The sequence below is a fragment of the Pelodiscus sinensis genome, chromosome 27, assembly GCF_052426305.1.
Source record: "Pelodiscus sinensis isolate ZL-2025 chromosome 27, ASM5242630v1, whole genome shotgun sequence".
In the NCBI taxonomy this organism is placed as follows: Eukaryota; Metazoa; Chordata; order Testudines; family Trionychidae; genus Pelodiscus; species Pelodiscus sinensis.
The window spans coordinates 12,604,381-12,627,343 of record NC_143078.1 but is presented as its reverse complement, the minus strand read 5'-3'; the positions used below and the strand labels follow the sequence as shown (position 1 = coordinate 12,627,343).

The window sequence follows — 22,963 nt, the reverse complement described above, 5'->3', positions numbered from 1 at the left end:
TATAAAATGCCCTTGAATAATTAATGTCGGCATATTATAAGGCGAAGAGTGAATTAGCCCCCCTACACTGCTTCCTTGGGTCACAGCTGTAACAGACGTCTGATCACAACTTCATTTTAAAGAGAGGATGAACAGGGTCATTCTTACCCATGTGCAGAATATTAAGCTGCGTAGTGCATCCAGATAATTTGGGGGCACCTCTGGGTCTTAATATCCACCCCTTCACACTTCCTATCCCTGTTCTTTCACTGCTTCCTCCTCCAGCAAGAACCAAGTTAATTTACAAGTGACAAAGCCTTTCAGAGCGATTAGCAGAACACTGAACCTGTGAAAGAGCCATACAAGTGATCATGAAGCCATTTAACAGGCATTTTCCAATTCCAGGTATACACGGTCAGCTTCTGAATGTACTGTGTTAGTCTAAAGGAGCTTAGTTTAAAATCTGACAGTTATTTCATTAGTGTATTGTGGAAGATTATAAAAATCACACTTCTAAAAAACTGTCATCCCCTCCAAGCTGCTAATGGGGATAGAGGCACCAGTTTAATAGTACTGCTTATGAGGAGACTCCAAGTCCTAAATCTAACCAGCCCCACCACTTCTCCCCAAGCCTGGTAAAGTTATATCCAGAGCTATGATTTCTGCTAAGAGTCTGGCCTGGGTTTCAGATATAAAAACCAAGAGTAGATAGACTAATTACATTTCTGACAACACTTGCTCTTTAGGAATCTTAAGAAACAGAACCAAGGTATTCTTTTTTCCTGAAAATGCAACAAGCTTGAAAAGTGGTAAGGTATTAGGGCTGAGTGAGGCCCCAGAAAAGTTCCCATGTAAAAATCTAACAGAGTGCGGCAATTGTTGTTCAAGTGCTGACAGCGTGCTTGGTGCCATACAGAGGATAAGATGGTCCATGCCCAAGAGATTTCCTTAGAGCAGACTTTACCTATGCATGGGGTCTAACAAGTGTGTTTTGACATGACTGGTCTGGAATTGAGGACATAACCCACTTAACATTATAAGGCAACGGGGGAAAAAAAAAAAAATCACAGGCTGTACTCTGTCTTCACTGAAGCCAGACAGTATAGTTCAGACGCAAGATGCAAAGGAGGCCAAACCTCAAGCAGTGCAATTATTGGCATTGAAAGAAGGATGGAACATGGTCTAAAGGGCTGGACTATTAGTAAAATGTCCTCAAATCCCTAAAGGTGCGCTATAAACCAAATCAAGCGCATTAGGCAGGATGTATAGGCAGAGAGGTCTAAATACATTAGCCATTAGTTCTCTCAGATGCAGGAAATATAGCCAGTGCTGAGCACTACTGGGATTACAACTGATTAGTCAAATGCAGAATGCTAAAGAGCCTCCCTTTGTCCAGTAAAATGCCATCCACGTTTCAGGCTTGTGTCTCTTGCTAGCTGCACAGTTCACATAGAGCTACAAATGCAGTCCCTGTCCAGTGCACCAAACCTCCCCCTCCATCTGGCTGATGCATTGTGCAGTAACCATTCATCTGCTCTGGCAGGGAGAGAGAAACCTTACCTGAGAAATGACTAAACCAGCGGGCATCATAGAGGTGTCTCTGCTCTCAGTTACAGCAGCCAGAGCTGCTGTGGTTCAGGAAACTGCAGTGCCGTGGGAGTGATTCCATCAAGGAATCCATTCCCCTCTACCTTGTCCCTGATATTTGCTTTTTCAACATACACGAAGGCAAAGTCATGAGCAGGCTGTTGACATAAGGAATGCAAAACTGCACACCACACACCAACTCCTACAGGGATATAGACTGCAGGCTAATACAAAGCTTTTTGTCCCCAGGCCAAAAAGAAATGCTTTAAGATGGAGCTGAGGTGGAGAATACATTGCTCTTCAAGAGATGAGATTTCTTGCTCATCTAAGCCATTGAAAAGCACTTACAGACAGATCAATGCTTACACTTCGGCTGGAGAGATGGGTTTTTTTCCCCTAGTCTAAGATATCCCACTTCTGGGATTCAGCCAAGTAGTACATTTGGACAAAACAGGTCATCTTCTGCAAGCCTCACTGGGAAACCCAAAGTTTGAGCAATAAGTTCTAGCCCAAATACTGCAATAAAGAAAGCCATCTCTCTCTGGTAATGGGGGCCATCCTGTTACCTTACTATCTGTGTCGAATGCATTCCTCACAACACCCCCATAAGACAAGGAAGGCCTGTTATCCCCATTTTACAGTGGGACCAGAGGCAGGGAGACTAGGTCACATAGGGAGTCTGTGGCAGAGATGTAAACCTCAGTCCCCCAGTCTTGTAAGTCCTTGGCTGGATGCCTAACCACTGAACCATCTTCCCTTCGTAATGGACCCTCTCTTCCTTCTCTCTTCAAAGTGAGAGTCCTCTAAGTACAGAAACGCAGTTGAAAAACCAGGTGCTCAGAATTCAGTAGCTCCACAGCACTCGCTGAGCAGGGAAAACCTGTAGTCTAGACATACCCTAAGTGTCTAGAGTAGCTGTTCCACAGAGGACCTATAGAAAAATGTATGGTTTAAGAACAAAGCAGCTGTATGCGTCAGCATATTTCTGAAAAACAAGTGTCCAGTTGATCAAGGTCTCCCTGCACAATAGCTGAAACAAAAATGGAATCCCTCTCCTCAGGCCTCCGCATTAGTGATGCCAATCCAACAAACTCCAAACAGTCCTGCAAAGGGGGACGGTCACAAAGGAAGATGCTAACTGGTCACCATTGGATCGGACCCAAATATATCCTCTGTCAACACACACGTGCTGCAGCTCTGTTTGACTTGAGAGGCAAGTCTCAATCAGTGACCAGAGGATCCACAGCAGTCACAGGACAGACTCCTACTGAACACGATGACCTGACCAACGCAAAATCCAAGCAGCAAACTTCAAGAAGCAAAGATTTAATATGGCAGATATGCACTAGATACACAGGTACATACTAGCTGAGATGAAGCACTTAAATGCAGCACTTTCGGTGTGGAAAAACATAAAAAGGCAGGATTTATCACTGTGAAGGCCGCTTTTGCTTTCTCACGTGTCCCTCCTCCACTGGAGACAAAGGGTATGTCTACACTGGATTTCTCCTTCGAGGGAGGAATGCAAATGTAGACATCTGAAATTGCAAATGAAGTGGGCATTTAAATATCTCGCACTGCATTTGCATAATCGCAGACTGCCGCTTTTCCGCAATAGTGCTATTTCGGGACATCAAACTTGGTCCCTGCAGGGTTATTTCGAGAGAAAACCCTTCCCTCAAAATAACCCTTAAACCTCATTTTTTGAGGAGTACTCAAGTGTAGACATACCCAAACAGAAGCTTTCATTAGCCCTCCCTTTGGCTGCTCCAGGAGGGATGGGGGAGGAAATAAGTGTTTAGGGAGCAATCCAGGGGAACAAAAATGTTTCTCCTATAAGCAAGTCTGCTTAGGTTATGTTGCAGATATGCAGGACTATCGTCTTCTCTCCCTTGCTGCTTCTGCAGCTGACACCAAAGAAAAAGCTGATCTTTGGACAAGTTGGCAAGTCTGCCAGGAGCAGCCTGCAAAACATCAAGTGTACAAGAGGGGGTCATGGCCACTGCATTACACGTGTTGACAAGCAACGGGCATCATCCCAAATTCTGCCCACAAAGCATTTTATTACACACACACTCAGAGGACAGAGATGTAAGGTTACCTTTCTTCCAGCAAGAGGAGCAGTCTGAAATCCCAGCCAAAAGGATCAGGTGCTTGCTAAGATGTGCCAATTTGACACCTAAAAAATGTCCTGATAAAAAGCTTACTGGCCATGGCGTTAACACAGCACAAAGTACTACTGACAGCAATCTAGTTTTAAAACATGCTAAGTGATGGTACTTCCATGACTTCTCTTGGGAGACTGTCACAGCCCGCTGGTCTCATCTTCAGCTGGTATTTCCTGCTATTCTCAACAACTGTCCATGAATCATAGCCAGCCCCTAGCCAGTAGCGAAGTTCAGAGTCCACTTGAAGTTTTGGACACTGCATTTCACCATCAGATGGCTTGATTTCCATGGCACATCAAGGTCAGACTCCTCTCCTACCACCAAATGATTGTGGGATATCGACTCCCTTTTGGGAGAGGCACAGACAACAGGTCTCAGAGAACTGCCTGCAGCTGTCTGACAGCAGAAGGCGTAAAGCACAAGATTAATGTCTAGGATGAAAGCACACCTTGGTAGCAGTGAAGGGTTAAGTGTGGCTCCAGGCCAGCCCAACTATGGAGCAGCACTGACATGCTTTAGAGGGAAAACTGTCCAGAAAGATTTGGGTTGCCCTGGAGTCCTGAGATCAGCAGACATGGAGCCGTGAATGTTGAAAAACCCTCAGGCCTAATCTTCATACAGGTGGTTTAGGGAGCACCCCTTCGGCACACAAACATACCCATTAGGGTTCTGTACAAGGGGGACTTAATCAAGCTCTTTACAAGTTCATGTAAAAGCTGACCTAGCTGCTAAATGAGGATGAACACATCTTGTCTGAAGGCCCAGGATGAATAATGTGCTTCTAACCCCTGCTATTTTGAAAACGTATTTATGAGGGTTGGTTATAACAGCCATGGATGTTTTCCAGGTCTGAAATTTTCCCCAGATAGCAGTCCCAATGCTGTATGTTCGCAAGTGTACTATGATTTTAGAACATGACAAAGTCTGCAATGGAACCCATCTGCCAATGTTCATATTCTGCAGCCTTCAGTCAGAGCAATGAATATACCAGGTGGCAGCTTTCACCAATACCAGCATTGTTTGAGGAAATACAACTGACTGATGAACATAGAAAAGGCTCTTGGCACCAATGAATGTCCCATTTATTCTGTGGAAGCCAAGAAGGCTAGGCAAAAAAAAACCAGCACAACACAGGGGCATGGTTAATTGGTGACAATCAATCATCTAATTTCTAGAGGCAAACAAACAGAAGGAGCAACATCCTTGAAAAACAGAAGAGCAACCAGGCAAACTATTATGCTGTATTAAGAGACAGAAGGAAGAAGTTGAGTTTATTTGATTTGGAGCCTTGACATGGATTCGTCCCTGGCCTCTGCCTATGCAGTCATTTCCCAACACAGGCTTCATAGTGGCTAATTTTAGTGCATCCCTCCAGCCAAGTGGAAGCCCTATGAAGAAGCAAAGTGCAATAATGAGATGCCCTGGCAAATGAAACGGATTTGCAGAACAATTGCAGGAGCTTTGTTGGCAAATCGCTGCATTACTCCATCTGCTCTGGGTTCTTCATATTCGAGATTTGGTTGAAGAAGTTCTCTCTGGGAGAGATTAGATTTAGGTTTAGGACCAGGCTCTACTGCAGACTCTGTTCACTTCTCAGTTTGTTTTACAGGCACACCAAGAGGCTCTAAGACTAGGGGCACATTTTTGTATGTACAGCACCTAGCACACAGCCCCTGCCCCAGTTTGCAGTCTGAACCAAGTGGGAGAAAGGAAGGATTGGCTGCCATTTTACACCTGCGGAACTGCAGTACAGAGATTCATCTGTTGCCCAAGGACACAGGGAGCCAGGATCCAAGATGAGAATGCTCAAGACCGAATCTCCTGAAGCCAAGCTCACTGCCTTAACCAGAAATCCATGTTCTGCTGTGACCTTAGCCATCCTTCATTCACATTTAGAGGCAGTGCACAGGACTGAATTTTTATTGCCCCAGCTTTATAGTCATTATGAGCTTCCCATAAATTCATTTCCCATCACAGGCTTCATGACAGTTATTTTAGTGCATCCCTGAGGCAGGGAAGATCTTTTCTGTTTGAGCATCAATGCCTTCTCATTGTCATCCCACAAGAGAGCAGGACTGGTCCCTGAAGAGCCTGAACAGGATCCTCTGTCCTGCGTGGGCAGAGTCCTATATACGCCTTGTTCAAGAGCTTCTGCTCCAAGCCAACTAGAAATGTTATTTATAGATTGAATCTGTGGAATATGTGTGGGAGCCTACAAGAGGCTCCAATGTAAAGACAAAGAAGTTTGTTCTAGTTGTCTGGGGGCTGAAAGAAGCCACACAAGATTGGAAAATGAGACTATTATACTTCCTCACATAGCTGCCTGCCACAGTATACCACACAACCCACTGGCGGAGCTGGAGATATGAATTTCGAGGCAACCCTTGATACCTTTATCTCTGTATTAAGTCTGAGCATTTGTTAACAGAGATTACAAGATTGAGAGAGAAAATGTTTGAAATCAAAGCCTAATTGAACCCCCACAGAACAAATAGGTTTTCTTCCTCTGCTCTGAATGGGCATTGAGACGTGTGCCCCGACTTTCCATCCTTGGGCCAAGGGGAGGAGAAAGAATGGGCCGAGCAAGTGAATGCCCAGCAAGTGAAACCAAACTTCTGCTCTAAAGAACTCTACAGCAGGGCTAATACTGTTTAGCGCTCTTCAGAACCCAGACACACATTTTTCCTCCTCAATCTTATTTTAGAGTCATTTTTCTGAAGTCTAGAAGGGATCGTGCCATGTCTACCACAAGGAACAATGTCTGGAGAAGTAACACTTCAAAAGCAGCAGCTGGTCACACCCTAAGCACTACTGCCAACCTCAAGAGTTCACAAGTCCTGAACCAAGCCTACAAATGAGATTTAAAATAACCTTTGGGGCTTTGTAAATTCAAAGCAGAGATTCTGACAGTATCACCTGATTGTAAGAGATGAGGCTGGATACTAAGAAATTCAACAGAACCACAGAGCAGACTACGTCCAGGGATCCACACAAAACTAACTCATTTCTCATGAGGCAACACAGCTAAAGCAGCCAACTTCTACCTGACAGCACTTTGTGATATCAGTCAACTCTGGTTTAAAGTAGGCAATAAGAGTCATTAGAGAGTAAGCTAAGGCTCACTTCCTTGTTAGGGATGCGGTTACCACCTCAACCCTCCCTCTCACCAGCCAATGTCTGTGGGAAAAGATTACTCAACATTACATAACACTACATGGAAGGCAGAGAGGCCTCCAAAAATCAGGACACAGACAGCAGAGGTGATGTCACCCACAGAAGCATGAGATAGGACTGAGAATCCTGGCCCTCTCATTCATTTTCCCTTCCAAATGCAAAGGCAGGTTGAGAAGGTGGCTCCCAAGAAGGGATTTGCCATTATGTCAGGCTTTGAATACAACATAAGATTTGAGCACAGTACCTGAGATCCTCTGCTGTTCCTGAGAAAAGTCAATGCCTTCACCGATGGAGCTCATGATTTTCTCAATCTGAAAATATAAAAACAGTATATTGCCACAAGTCTCAGCCCAAAGACAGAGGCAGCCTTGGGAGCTTGTCCCCATGCAACTGCTGAAGGCTCCCAGGTGACAGGGAAGGAAGAGAAGTTCAAAATCCCACCAACCCCTAAGGGTCTGTCCTTAAAATGTGGCCTGGAAAGGAGATTTTCTAAAGAATGAATGGAACAAAGAGGGAGAGGGGGTGGGCATGGGACTCTACCGATCCCCACCCTCCCCAAACGCCGGATTGTCTCAGGAAAAGCCACCTACATCTCTGCATCACAGAAGGAACTCACAGTCCTCTGTGGATCACCAAGTTTAATTAGGGGAGGGAAGAGGCCTGTAAAACCTAGTTCACCCTTGACAAACATGCAACCCCTCCTTCACCAATGGTGACAAAAGGCTGAAAAATGCAGTTCACATCAACTCTCTCGTGGCATGCAGCAGGTACGTTTCATTTGGCCTCTGCTTCTTGACCACCCTCCCCTGTCTCAGCTGCCCTAACAAGGCACTTCTACTGACAGCAGGGCTGAACAGCCAATGTAAGCTCTAAAACAGATGCAGTTTGCAAAAGCAGCAGCATTCTGGGACACACACATGAACAGCCTGGAAGACAGAAGTAAAGACAATGTTGTCCCCTCAAGTAAGCAGCTCAGAACCCACAGCTCCAAGCAAATCCCATTCACTGGTAATCAAAGGAAAACTAAAGGAAATTTTAATTGCCAGGGATCTGTCTCTCCTCACCACTTCCATTCCTGGACCTGGATTTCATCAGCAAGTTTGCCCCAAAATTCAGGTTTTGTAAGTTAAGATTTTTACAGAATCTGAAAGACCAAACAGAAGTTTTACTGTACATTTTCTTAAATGCCAATAGAAACATTTTAAGACAAAAATAATCCCTGTAAAATTGACCAGGCTAACCTGCCCAGGCTGAGAAACTCAGGAAGTTGTGCAGCCAGAGTGAAACGTGAAATTCTTGTAGTTTCCATAATTTAAGGCATTCAAAACATAGGTAAGAAAATGTAATTAAAATATGATTGTTAGCTCTTAATTACAACCTGCTATTGTCTTGCGAGCAGCAGTGGGAGATTCAGATTCAGTTTGAAATCCGGGTGTTTAACCCTACAACAACATGCTAGCAAATCTCAACAGTAAACCTCCACCTCTCCACTAGACATTTCGGGTCACATCTCATGAATGGCCTCTTGCAAGATTTCAGTACAGTTGCTGCTGGATGGGAGGCACATGATCAAGGACATGCAATGATAATGAAAAAAAAAATCAGAGTTTATTTGGATCTTAAGGAAAGCTTATGCAAAAGTTTCTTGCTAAGGGCTGGCACGATTCTGACCAACTTTGGACCAGCTCACGGGTTTTATAAAGACAACCTACCTAAAACTCGTAATTTGGGAAAGCAGTGTGGCTTGCTACCCCCATGATGTACACCCCCACAGCAATGGAAGGTTTTAGGCTGGCATCCTCAACAAAAAAAGAAACCCTATGCCCAATTTCTGAAGAGAATCAGGGGGAGCTGGGAGACTAATTACCGTATGCTTCTCTGACATCCCTAATCATGAAGGACTTCTGTCAAGTTAGATCTCTAACACAAGCCTTCCTTTGTATACACAGTGGATATGGCAAAATTCACTTGGCATCTACATCTCTGTACCAGGGAAGAGGTGCCATGCACTCATCTATAGAAAACAAGGATTTTGCTAAGATGGGAGGATTCACTGCACCTAGATGCCATGGTCATGGCTAATTCTCTAAGAGAGAGAGCTGTTTTATTATGGGCTTTGACAACTAGTTTGAAATATCAGCTGGTAAAATAAACAGGAAAGAAAGAATGAAAATATTTTCTCTCCTCCTCACTCCCAATGGCCCATATGAACATGCCTCTCTCTATAGAGGCCTTGAGGTCTAATGCAGGGCTCTAAAAGCACTCTTAGGCTGACACAGACATGCTTAATGGGCAAATTCTACCTACAACACCATCCAGCAGAAAATATTAAATTTCCTTTATTCTTGTGGTACCTTAAACAAGACTGTAATGTTCGGCTGGTAAGAACTACTCTGACCCAGGTCTCCTTTGTATCAGATCTGCTGAGATAATCAGGTCAGCGTAACACCACCTGCGTATGCCAAGGTTAGCATGGCCCACCTTTGCTCTATAGCAGCCTGACAATGACAGACAGGATAAGGAACTGGCCAGTCTGGTTTACAGCTTTAGGAACAAATGGTCAGTATTTTTTACAAGTGGTTGAATTTTCTCCTCATTCCTGTAGGCTGAAGGGCCCCCTCTGATAGGACCAGACCAACAATAAGAGGTTGGGGGAGGCACAGATATCCACACCGACTAAGAGGGCAAACAACAGCAGCCCCTTTAAAAAGCTCAGCACAAACCAAGCATCTAGCAGACCGTGCAATTTATCTTGCAGCGTTGTGATCACTAGGCGTCTTCTCAGATAAAAATTACAGGACTGCTCATGTCATTTGATCTTGCTATTAAGGCTTAGACACATTCTAGTTCAACAGGAAGCCCTGGAAACACAGCTTGAAAGGGTCTGAAGAAATCTTATTTCTTCAGCCAATCGACAGCCTCTGTATTAAATCAGCCCTTCTGCAGTATTGACACAGTAGAAATGTAGATCAACTAAACTGGAGCCCAATAAAAAGAAAAAATCCTGATTTTAAAAGCCAATCTGCCTCCCCTAACAGCATCAAAGGCAATACCAAACCAATGCTTATTACAGTTTGTGAATTTTAACTTATTAATTGGGAATTAAGAAGGGGAAAAAAAAACCTTCCCTCTCCCCCACCGAGGCCTAGAATCTCAACTTTCACTTAAAACACCATTTCTAGCCCTCAAGGTTGTGATGAAAACCTTGAAAGTACAAAAGTGGAATGGATCCAGTGATGTCTGCAGGAGCCTGCAGACAGCTTGGAACAATCAGAGGTGAATTGTCCTGTATGTGTCTGAGGTATCAACTGGGGGGGAAAAAAATGTCCTTTTAGTGTAAATGTTACCATTTTCACTGCTTATCACTTCAGCAGGAATAGCCCTTAAAGTTGCTCTTCTTGAATAGCCTCCTATGTCCTTCCAGTACCAAGACCCTAGCCGACAAAACTTCAGCGTGTCATGATGCACTTTATATAGTGTCGCTACAAAAATTCACAGAATACTGAAGGTATAAGTGTAGGGATATTGTAAGAGAGGTTTACTATTCAAACAAACAGTGGGGCTATTGTATCAATTGCTTCGTTCACCTTTCATGTTTAGTCATTACAACTTCCATTATTTAAAATGAAAAAGGAACTGCTGCAGCAGAATCTGGATACCTTGCTGCAAAATGTAGGTCTAGTCTGTCGTGAAATACACGAGCTTTGAATCTAGACACTTTTTAAAAACAACACTGCCCTAGAGTACCAGAAGTGTACGGATACTATGCCCGGCACATTTGGGAGGCTCTATCAAGCTTCTTGCAAGATTTTGAGCAGGCACCACTCTTACCTTCGAAGACATTAAGTTAACTTCAAGTCTAAAAGCTTAAGGAACTCTCTTCCTTCTCAGAGGACCTTTTGGAGCACAACTCACGCTTGGTCCAAACCCAGTTCCTACTACAACCACCGAACACCAAGGAAAGTTTTGGACTAGAGCAGAGGGGAAAAAAGGAGGGGAAATGTATGTTCCAGCAACCCCATCACCCTCAGATTGCTTCCCAGCAAGAGGTAAAGCATTTGGTCAGTCTCTTCCACCATGGTCTGGTTGAGCTCTGAAGATGTGAAACAGCTGCTGGGAAAATAAAGCTCACAACAGCAGTTTCAGGCCAATTCAACCTGGACATTCACAATGCCTCTTTGGTCAGGATGACTGACACTCAGCTGATTACTACCCAGGCACTCTGGGGAAACCTCCTCCCCTCAGCTACCTGGCACAGAAAACCCTCTAAGACCCACTGCTTATTTCTAGGAGCGTGACTTTGGGCTCCCTGGGTGCAAGCTGAATAGCTGTTCCCACCTGGGACCACTTGCACAACTGCTCTGCCCCAGATTGATGGGGAAGACTTTCCCCTCATAACTACCACCCATTTCTCTGTTTCTCAGCAGGCCGTTGATGCCAACAGAGCAGCATTCAGGCGCCACAGAACGAGCATCCTTTGATTTATCTATGCAATAACAGACTCTCCCCAGCCTCTTAACATTTCCTCCTGTCAGCAGAGCTCACCTCTCTCCAGCATGAGCCTGTGACAGTGCTCAGATGCTACAATGAGGGAGCCCAAGAGAAAAATCCAGACAGACGTGGGGGGAGGGGGGGAAGAGTGGAGAGTAGGGCCTGCCAACACAACAGAACAAACTTTCCAGTGGTGCATACAGCATTTTCCCAACCCATCATCCAGGCGGTAAAAACCCAGGTCAAAAACTCTGACAGCCACACTACAATAAGTGTGCTTGGTATTTGCTAGAGTGCCTGGAAAGCCCACATGTTCTCCTAGTAATACAGTGGGCAAGATTCATATCCCATACTTAGTGCAACTGAATGTTGACTGTCCACAGGGAACATTAATACACCAACATAATGCCCCTCACTGGAGGTCAGCCATCTCCTGACACTGGGTTCACAACCTAAAGCAACTCCAAGTTACATTTAGCTGGTATTTAGTAGGGATGTGAAGATTTAACCTGTTAATCGGAGGGGCTGGGGCAGTTCCCCGCCTGCCACGGGCAGGGGGCTGCTTTAGCCCCACAGGAGACCCCTTGTGGACACTGGCTGCTTCTGCATCCCGGCCAGTGCAGTCCCTGCCTGCGGTGAAGTGGTGTGAGTGAGTGTGGGGAAAGGGGACATTCCAACCTCCCACTTGCATTCCTTTAATCAGTTAAACAATAGCCAATTAAATAGGATTTTACATCCCTACTGGTTAGTCAGTCAGCTCTATCAAGCATCAGCCACAGCGGAAACTGAACATGTTTGGAGCGGAGATAAAAATCAACCCCCTTTTCATCCTTACAGGTACAGACAGTTCTGCAGTGGAGCAGAGAAACTGACAATTTACAATCCTTTAAAAAGTCTGTAACGCTTGTTAACTTTCACTCAAGGGAAACTATCTGCCATCTGCAATTCTGATTCACAGTAGGTCTTTGTGTACAGCCCCGGGGTGATACACAACCTTTTGTCGCCTCGCAGGGGTCGAGCCCCACCAGTTGTGCAACGCTGGCTCAGTCCACAGATCACTGACTCAGAGGGGTCAGACACAGAAAATTTTATTACAGTGTAACACAAACACTCTTTTCCCCATTCCTCACATACTCACTCCTGTTTCAAGACCATAACCTTCATCATCTATAAGTTATACAAGCTGATCACAGGTACAATTTTTGCTTTTTCACAGCAATTTTTGTCTTCGTTTCAAATAAGAGGTTGCTACGTTGAAAAGCCTAAACAAAACTAGCTTACGCCATCCCAAAACAAAATGGAATCAATGTAAGAGGACCCTTTTCCTAGAATCACGGAAATAGAGGGTTCAAAGGAACCTCAGAAAGTCATCTTGTCCATTTCCTGTCCTATGCTGCACAGATTCTCAACACAGATTCTCAACTGTATGCCAAAGCTACGCCAAAGCCCTGGCACAAGGAACAAAAAGGAAATATTCTGGAACAAAAAATATGCAGCAATGCAAAAGAGTTCTTAGGCAGCTCTTTCCCACTAGTGAATTATACCCCGCATTGCTTGGGTACTTATCACAATTTTTTATTTTCTTCATTTAAATCATTGCTCTGGGGTGGGGCTGGGGAGGACGGAGTCAGGATGCAGGCTGCCCTGGGGAGAGAGGACTACCCCAGCCCCCTCTCACTGCAGCAGCTTGGGACCAGCTGAGAAGTACTTCTCCATGACTGCTGCAGCTCCAGTGGGCACAGCCAGGGAAGAGGTGCATGTCCCCTGGCTGAGGTAGACTCAGGTTTATCTGCTTCCTGTGCTTCCCAGCCAGAGTGAGGAATGCAGCAAACTGCACTTTCTCCTCGCTCCCTCATGAAGGGGAATAGCCATCCATGTCCCCCTACAAATTGGGGGGTGGAGGAGGACCTTCAGCCCCCCCGCCCACCTTCTCTAAAGAGCACCTGGGGTTTGGAAGGCTCCAGGCTGGGGCAGTTCTGGATCAGGGTCGCCGCAAGCCACCCTCTTTCACCTGCCTGGTGATTCTCTTTTCTGTGTGATTTTCTAAGAAGCAATCCCATTCCAGGCACCCTCTTACCTTGCTTTAAATTATGATAAGAGAAAGCTGTATACTGAATTTGGAGGTCCTAGCATATACTGTTTAGGAGAAGTTCTTGGACAGACAAACACTCAAATACATAGTAGACAACAGGGTTTAAATATAGAAATTCCACTCCAACTGAGGTGGTTCTGAGACCCTGGCTACTAAAAAAACTAGCCAGCACACAACACATTTGATGCAGAAGATACCTACTGCCTTCCTCCACCGCACACTGCACAATAGGTGCTGAATTCTGACAGTGCACTTCCTCACAGCACAGGGAGGCAAAGGCATCATCTTTCTATGTGAACAGCAAGACGAGTTAGGCACAAAATACAGCTACTGATATTGTCCTATGTGACCATTCTTCCCTGGTGCCCTCAGGTAGTTGCCACAGAGATGGAGTCAGGGAAAGTGAAGCCCCTCCAAGTGGGCACAGAATCACTAAGTCTTTCATAAAAAACAAGAAATAGTCTTGCAGCACCTTAGAGACTAACAGAACGTGTAGATGAGGTCATGAGCTTTCGTGGGCCCAACTGGTTCTTCAGATAAAAACTCCTCTCTTCCTTGAAAGCTATTCATGACTAAGGGGGTCCCTCGATCCCCCCAGAAGTATTATTCTTCAGCCCAGCATAGCTAGCTCTAAGTACTTAGTTTCCTCTCTCCTGTCTTAATAGACATGAAACTGCAATGCCCATTTTAACACTAGGTCTGATAGTCCCCTACAGAGCTAACACCTCCATCCAGAGCCAGCCAGTCCATTTATTCAGAGTCCCTGGAGAGAGACAAACAGTGAGGTGCATTAACAAGTCACTGGCTCTTTCATCATCTCAGCTAGGAGACAGTCTCACGCTAGCCAGGCTGTCAGCAGTGATTCATTTGCATGCAGGAGGCAGGAAAAGGAGACTTCATTCCAAGAGCACCAAGGTACAGGGACATGCTAATTTCACACTGACTTGTGCCACCAAGACTCCTCATCTGCTATTAGTGTTTTTTCTGGTGAACCCTAAGTAATCCACAATCTGTGCTTCAAGAGCCCTCAGACTTACCTACACTGACTAGGGCATTTTAAACTCATTCCCCATTCACAGCACCAGCAATTCCCAAGGGTGCCTCAAGGTTATCCCTACAGAAGCATATGCCTGTGACCTGGAGTGCTACAGCTGTTCCAGTCACCGAGATCTAATGGAGCCGAAGCTGTGTTATTCAAAATGGTTTTCAACCCCCCCACCCAGGGAAATGGCATCACAATACATAGCTGCTCTCAGCAACGAGCCCTGCTGTTCTGCAACTCCAACCACCACCTACATCCCCGACCAACACATAAAACCTTTCCCTCTGCAGGATACAGGCCATACAAAATAGCTGTTCAGAGTAAATGTACGTTTCCTTGAGCATGCTGCACAGGGACAGTTAGTGAATGTTAACTAGAAAGGTTTTAAGCCCTCCTGACAGAGACCAACCGAGCAGCCGTATCAACTCCAATTTCTGTAAGGCACTCTCCAACACTACTCTGCACACCAGCCTTTTCCTGGGAGACCACTCCTGGAAAGTCAGTATTTTCAAGGGACGGTTCAGGCACTGATCCAGGCCTGCCTTGTAATCAGGAGGGATGTTAAATAGCAAGTAACTTAATAGTCATTGATGTGGTTACACGACTATTCGATAATCCCTGGGGGTCGGGCCAGCAGCCTGTGAGCTTCCAGCCCCACTCTCAGGAAGTCCACTGTCATCCCAGGCGGCTGTCTCGCTATCAGAGGCAGCAGCGGGAGGCAGCAGTGGTCCCTATCTGTGGGAGGTCTGAGCTCCCCATGGACACAGGCTGCTCTGCATCCCATGCAGCAGCCTCTATCTATGGGGAGCTTGGAGCCCTCATGGACAGGGACTGCTGTTGCAGACCAGCCTCTGTCTATGGCGGGCCCAGGCTGCTCCATGGGATGTGGGGCAGTCTGTGGGGAGCTCAGACACCACCATTAAGTAGGTAAAATTAAAGTAGGTGAATTGTGAAGGTTCTGCTAATGAAGGTCTGTAAAATCCCAGAGCTCTGGCTGTGTTACAGCTACCTCCCTTCAGTATCCACACTGCAGGTTCCTCCTCAAGTCTTAGTGCCCTGTGCCTCCTTAGAGCATTTGTCCCTTTCTGGGTAGTGTCTGATATCACCTTGTGCACCCTGCAGGACATTGTGCAAATTCTGTTTGATGAACTTCCTCCATTTCTAACCTTTCTGTAGGTTTCCCTCCATTTGCTCCAGGCCAGTATTCGCAGGATCCCCCCAAAAGCGGCACAGCTCACAGTGAAGTTAGGATAAGTCCATTGGCTGATTGCATGGGAAGTTAAAAATGGCAGCACATTATTTAGATTATAATCATCAGGGTAAAGTTTCGTAGCAAACATGCAGAAATAAACTGCCCATGCTGCTTCTGCCATAAGCACAGCGTTAGTGAATTATAGAGATACCCTCCAGCACAGGCATAAATAAGCATCTATTGAGATTTCCATTATAAATCCTTATTATCAGGGGTTCATAAACATCTGTGTGCAAATTTGCCACTAGCTGAAACCCACAACATTCCAGGCCCGGCAGCATATTTTATTCTTGAAAGTTACATGCTAAGTTTGGTTTAAAAGGGCTTTGTCATTTTAAAATTGACATAGCTGCAAAGTAACTGACAAGGGTTACAATTTTAGTATTAACTCCTGCAGTAGACAAACAAGGTGGTTTATTTTTAAAATGAAGCATCTCTACTGCATGCAACCACTCAACTCCTGATCCTTATTAATTTCATTTTGAGGTTTATATTTCAGACAGCAATAGGGCATCTGCAGAACATGCATGGCTGGACAATTTGTTATTTCCAATTGTATGGATTTTCTGGCAGCAATTATCAGGCCAGCATTATTTTGGGGTTGGCAGGAAGTAAGAGAAACAAGACCATTGAAGCAAGCTTTAGGAACATACATGCTTTTTTGCTCGCAGGTGAAGTGTACTCAACTGAGCAAGAAATGCAGCAAAACCGATATGTTTGACCCAGCACAGCTATACGCACTGGTTGTTGCAAACTGAGTAGCAATGGCTCAATGGTTATCTGGGTGGGTTGCTATTACACAAGGATGCTGAATATAGGGACCCTGTGACTGTGGGACCAGACAGCAATGAAATGTTCGGCTGGTTTTTAAAATTAGAAACATTGCCACAAGACTCAGGCAACTTCTGTGTCATCTAATACACCTTAACAGCTAGAAATCAGTGACAGGCAAGGGAGGAAGAATTATTTTACTGAAGAAAAAGCAAAGAAATGAACATTGTACAAGTTCCCTATACAAGGGCACAGATCTAGGTCTGACATCTATATATGAAAAAACCCAGAGAACCACAAGTTTATTGCAGAAAGGGACAGAAGGGCATTTAGCTCAAAAAACTTAAACGCACTGAAGTCAGGAAATGAGATTGTTTTGACTTAAGTACAATGGTGTATGATTCATTACCAATACACAAGCTAGAGAATTAAAGCCTTTGTACAAACCTAACAATTGCAGATGGCTGAATATGCACAAGCATAAAATGAATGTTACAGCCAATCATACAGTGATCAAAGTTCTTCTAATTAGGCAAACCAGTCAAGTTGCCATTGCTTAGGAGTTTCCTGATTTCAATGTGTCTACAAGTCTCATTCTTAATACCTTCATATAGAAACCCTGACAGCTAAACAAAGGAGACACAAAAAATCTGGCTTACTTAGTCACATTGATTAGTTGCACCTCTCCCAAGCACTTGATGCGTTACAATATTTTTAAACACATGCAGTTTAATAAAGCTTATCAAGTCAGAGTGACACACCCATGGCTGTAACCACCACTGGCTGCTGTTTCTAAATTCTTTGCAGCCCCAATGAAGTAATCTAACCTCAGCGTGAAAATGGCACGAACAATAAATTCAAATCCAGAAGAAAAGGCTTTCCAAGAGCCAGCAGGAATCACACTTAATAAATATCATTTCCAGGGTATACAGAAACAGTTGGCAATCCAAAAGTATCTCCGTGCTGATATGCTCCATTCATAAAGGTGCATAAGGGTGCAAATATAATTTTTAATGTTGCCGACAATTGCTTCCCCATCCAACAAGCATTAGAGTTCAGTCTTGTCTCAAAGTTCCTTCTAATTTACTCAGTGAAATTGGGCATAGATGGGCTAAGCTGATTCCAACAATTTAAAAACACAGCTGGGCATCCATTATAAAATAAGAGACCATATTTCTTATTTCTTCACTGAACATGAAGGGTGGCAAAAGAAAGTCTGGATCAACCTTGCTCATGAATGCCCTTGGAGCAGATGAGAAATTGTCCCATAGTATCCTCTGGGATCTCAGACGAAAAAGAATGAAACCACACAAGAGTGACAGTCAACAGCTGCTGACACATCCCCACAAGGTCAATTGACAGCTGATCAGTATTGACAGTTGATTTTCTATCTCCACTAGAAGAAAGTAGCACCATATATATCTAATTCTCAAAACAAACCTGAAGGGGATAGAATCACCAAAGTCTTCTGTTATTTGTTTGTCAACACCTTTTCTATTCCGTTCAAAACTGAGATCTGAGCTGGGACAATAATTCCATCCCAGAGGTTAGATGACTACATAAACCACTCGGGTCTTTTATCTCTGTTTATGACGCTTGGCTTCTGTCATCAGAAAAACCATTCCATGGAATTATAGCCCCATAAATCACAGTTATCTGCTTATTCTACAAATACACAATCTAGCAGACTCCACTGTGATGGACTTGGCAGGATTAATCTTGACGGCCTGAAAACTTAATGCTGTTCTTATTAATCCAAAGAGAAGTTATGAAAACAAGTCAGTTGTCCGAAAGCAAATTAAGTACATAATAACAAACTTAATAGTTAGCACATTATGTCCTTCTGTAGCTATATATATATATATATATTTTTTTTTTCCTCCAAACACAGCTACGCATGGACTCCCTAGATTTGTCAATTACTCATTTCAGTGCATTCTCCAACTGTTCATTACTGATATGGAAGCACATCCTCTTTCTGGTTTAATATGGTCTCAGAGAAACGCATTTGCATCCGGGTTAAATGTTGGTTTATATTACCCTGCAGTTTACATTTCAGTATCAATCAAAACAGAGAGCCCAAACAATTTTTTAAACAGAATTTGTAGCACAATTTCAGAGGGCACCTCTGTTCACAAGACCACTATCCCTCTACATTTATGCAGATGGACTCTGACCTAGCAAAAACCAATAAAATTCGATATTACACAAACAATAGCAAGAGGGGACTGTGAAATTGAAAACATCTTGTCAGCATCGGTTTAGAATTTCCTTCCCAGCAGTCATTTTACATTGCATTCACTGAGAGTCCACTAATCTGTGCCCCTGCATTTTCAGAACACCTTTCAGCCAAATGCATCAATTTAAGATACATAACACGAATTGCAAGCTTCTCCGCTATCATAACCATTTATGTATTTGTACAGCATCTACCATAATGGGTCTTTGGAGCCTTCAGACCCTACTGTAACATTATTCTATAAAGGGATCACTTCACGAGTTACTGAAATGCAGCCACCTCTGTAATAGAATTTGGCAGCTAATTAATAGCACACAGCAACACTACAGAACTATTTAAGGGTACGTCCACACAGCAGTGTTATTTCAGAATAGCTAATCTTATTCCAAAATAACAGAGCGCATCTACACTACAAGCCTTTATATCAAAATAATGTCGAGCTGGAGGACTTATTACTTATTCAACTCCTGTATCCCTCATTTCATGAGTAAGGGAAGTCAAAGGAAGAGTGTTCTTCCTCTGACTTCCTGCTAGGTAGACACGGCTAAAAGCCGAATTAAGCTATTTTGACTTCAGCTACCAACTGACGTAGCTGAAGTTGCGTAGCTTAATTCGACTTTAGCCCTGCTGTGAAGACATACCCCAAGAGAGGAAGTGAATATTTAGTTTATTTTCTCTTCCAGCTTCAATTAAGGTAGGCAGAAGGCAATTAGAGAGAATTTGGCAAGTGCATTAGCCTTGAACATCAATGATTTTGGATAAAGTGCCATGAGATCTAAAATGATCAAATTGGTGGCATATATTTTTAAAAATTTTCATTACACAGCATGAATAATTTACACTAGCTGCACCAAAAGCTTCAATTCCAGAATGTTGTATTAATATGCTACTTAGCAGTTCAAGAAAACCTGATACCACAACTCAAGCAGCTATCCAACAAACTGAAGTTATATTATTCCAGCATACAGGAAACTAACTTTAGCTACATATCCAGCCTAGTGCCTGTGATTAAGAGCTACAAATGGGAGGCAGAAAGAACAGATGTCATTCTGCATTTAGATCTGTATTTTGAGCACAAACATAACTCTGTGCAAAGGCATAAGAATTCCCCCAGATGCAGTAGCTGATCTTTAACCAGAAACACTGCTACACAGGTATAGGATATGATTCAAATAATGAACCATATCCAAATATTCCCAGATACAAACCTTGCTGTCAGATCATGTATTTCCATTTCTTGAGAAATGCACTTCTCAGATCAAAACACCTTTACTAAAAAGTGAGATGTCTGTGCATTTGACAGAAGGCTGAAACCATTCCTATCAGCATGATTTGTACACCTGTGCTCCACAGTCTATAATCATCTCCAATTGTTTTCTTGGCACAAAAAACTCCCAAGATGTTTGTTTTGACTTAAAAATTCTTTGTAGTTTAAATGGAAGGGCCAGGAGCAGGAGCTAGCAGCTCCAAGTGTGGAGGTGCAAGTGAGAGCAGAAACCATCTCCTCTCCACATTTTGGGCTCCTCCTGCTTAATCGGTTAACTGGTTAAACCTAATTGCAAGCAGTGTAATAGTGATTATACATGCAAAGCCGTAAAAGTACTGGCACACAGCATGAGTCATACTGGCTTGTCAGAACAGATAACTTGTTAAACACACAAGATGTAATTTCACTAAGCACAAAATTAACTATTTTTGTCCTCTTTCATTTAGCACTTTTTGGTGTGTGTACACACACACACACACACACACACACACACACACACACTTTTTGTCAATCCAATTGTTTTTAATTCTTTATCAAAACAAAATCCTCAATTTTCAAAATTATATTTAAAAATTAAATATGTTACAACAGGACAGTTATGCAATATCTGCTAGCTGTGGCAAAACAAAATAAACCTAAAACCCACAAAATCCTGACGGTTCTGGGATTAGAGAGAAAGCCCAGGACTGCAGAGACTTAGGTACAATTCTCTTCTACAGATTTCCTGATGACCTTGAGCAAGTCAAGCCCTCCGTGCCTCAGTTTCCCATCTGAAACATGTGACTAGCACTTCCTTACCCCACAGGGGGGTTACGAAGAGACAAACATTAAAGACTGCAAAGCACTTTGACGTATTGATAAAAAGGGCTACATAAGAAGTAGGTATGGTCAGTCCTCATTCAGCTAGTTATTTAGGCATATGAGCAGTTAATGGTACTCACACGGCTTAAAATTACCTATGTGCTTGGTACCAGCTGCACTAGGACCTAAGAGAGCTGATCTTACATGGGTGAAAGGACATGACAGAGGTGCAACAGTTTTATCTCAATGTTGATACTAATGAACCATCAAAAGAGATGAGTCAATTCAACCGCATGCCTACAATTCCTGGGAGTGGAGCAATCTGACTTGACTGTAGAACATTACACTCCATCCCAATTATTTACGTGAAAGTGGGGCAAGGCAAAGTTGTCCAGTCCATAATTAGACATGAAGTATTAATTCATCAGCTAAATAATTCACTCTGGGGAACACATGCATCCAAGAGATTTCTGACTGACAAATCTCTGCTGGACTGTGTGTTTTCTTTATCTAACAAATCTAAAACATGCATGTTTTAGTTGCAGCTCTCTCTAATACAGGTTGAACCTCTAGAGTCCAGCAACATGCATGGTCTGGCATGAGATGTTAGTTGGATGTCCACTTATGGGTGTGGTCAAATTTTCCACAGTCCCATCAATTTTGTTTACAGCTACTAGTCCTGACTCTGTTCTGTGCTGTTATTTAGCTCTCATTTAGCCCTAAATGTCTTCAAAGAGCCCCATAAGCAGTGGTACGTACTTGCTGCTAAGCAATATTGACCTCCTGTGGTTTGGCAAATTATCTGGTGTGGCACCGGTCAAGCCCAAAGGTGCCGGACAGGAGAGGTTCAATCTGTACTCCTTGAAGAAACTATCGTTGAAAGGGTTAAAACTAGAACACAAAGCTGCCACATCACTTTACAGAGCTGATGCAGGGAATCAGCATGGAACACAGAACTTCATTAGAAATTCAGCAGGGGAGCTGCTCAACTGATGCGAGACAACTGTAAAAATGGTGTTTTAAGAACTACCAGTAGCAGGGTCTGAAGTAAATTCTCAATGGCCTGGCCAGTTCCCTGCTATTGGCACGTAGGGCCCAGGCCACATTTTTCTCATTGACAGACAAGCCTAGAAAACAAACTAGTTCACAAAACAAATATTGTAGTGTATTACTGTGACATCACGAGTGTAAAAGTTGAAATTCTTTATGCTAAGGGGCAGGAGAAAGGTGGTGCAAAAAGGCTACAATTTACACACTGACCAGGAAAACCCAGGACACTGGCTACCATATATTTATATATGTGACTTACTGTGCCAAGAACACAGGCCTCTTAATCAATAAAGGCTGCTATTAATGCATCAATAATTCTGAGCCATGAACTGCCTCTGTAAAAATAAGACAAGAGAATTGACTGTATAAAAAACTAGTTTTTCCAGGAACCTGCAACCAACAAGAGAAAGCTGTCTCAGAGGGGCAGCCGTGTTAGTCTGTAACTTAAACAACAATAGTCCTCTAGCACCTTAGAGACTAACAAACATATATAAATAGTATCATGAGCTTGCGTGTACACAACCTATTTCCTCATGATACTATTTATATATGTTTGTTAGTCTCTGAGGTGCTACAGGACTATTAATGTTTTTTAGGGGAAAATGTGGTAGCTCTCACTATCATGAGGTGATATTTACTCTTCTCATAAGACTTAACAGGGAGAATACTGAAAACAAATAAGGAAGTACTTATTTATACAAAAACAATGATGAGCCCTCTGGCACCAGAGACAAACAGATTTACTGGGGCACAAGCTTTCATCAGTAAAAACCTACTTCCTCAGATGAAATGGAGTGGAAATTACAGAAGCAGGGATATATGTACAACAAAATGTGGAAGTTGCTGATCAAGTGTAGGACCAGTATTGATTAGGCTAATTAAGTCAGAGTGCATGTTGCTTACTCACAGCAGTTGATGGTAGTGTGATAACTAATTTAAATCTTCATTCACTCCTAATCTGATTGTACTGAATTTGCAAATGAATTTCAGTTCAGCTGTTTCCCTTTGTAATCAGGTTTTGAGTAGAGGGATGGCTTCTTTTAATTACAT

At 43.4% G+C, this 22,963-nt stretch overlaps 1 protein-coding gene across 14 annotated transcripts in view; it reads right to left on the bottom strand.

The window, feature by feature from the left end:
• ANKS1A (ankyrin repeat and sterile alpha motif domain containing 1A) overlaps positions 1 to 22,963 on the bottom strand; it is a 178,097-nt gene that overhangs the window by 52,630 nt on the left and 102,504 nt on the right. For all 14 annotated transcript variants that reach the window (XR_012897912.2, XM_075910418.2, XM_075910421.2 and 11 more), the window contains one exon: positions 7,153 to 7,219. Coding sequence is in view for 13 of the 14 variants with exons in the window: in XM_075910418.2 (XP_075766533.2) it covers positions 7,153 to 7,219 (67 nt within the window). In the remaining variant the exon portion in view is untranslated. The remainder of the gene's footprint in view (positions 1 to 7,152; positions 7,220 to 22,963) is intronic.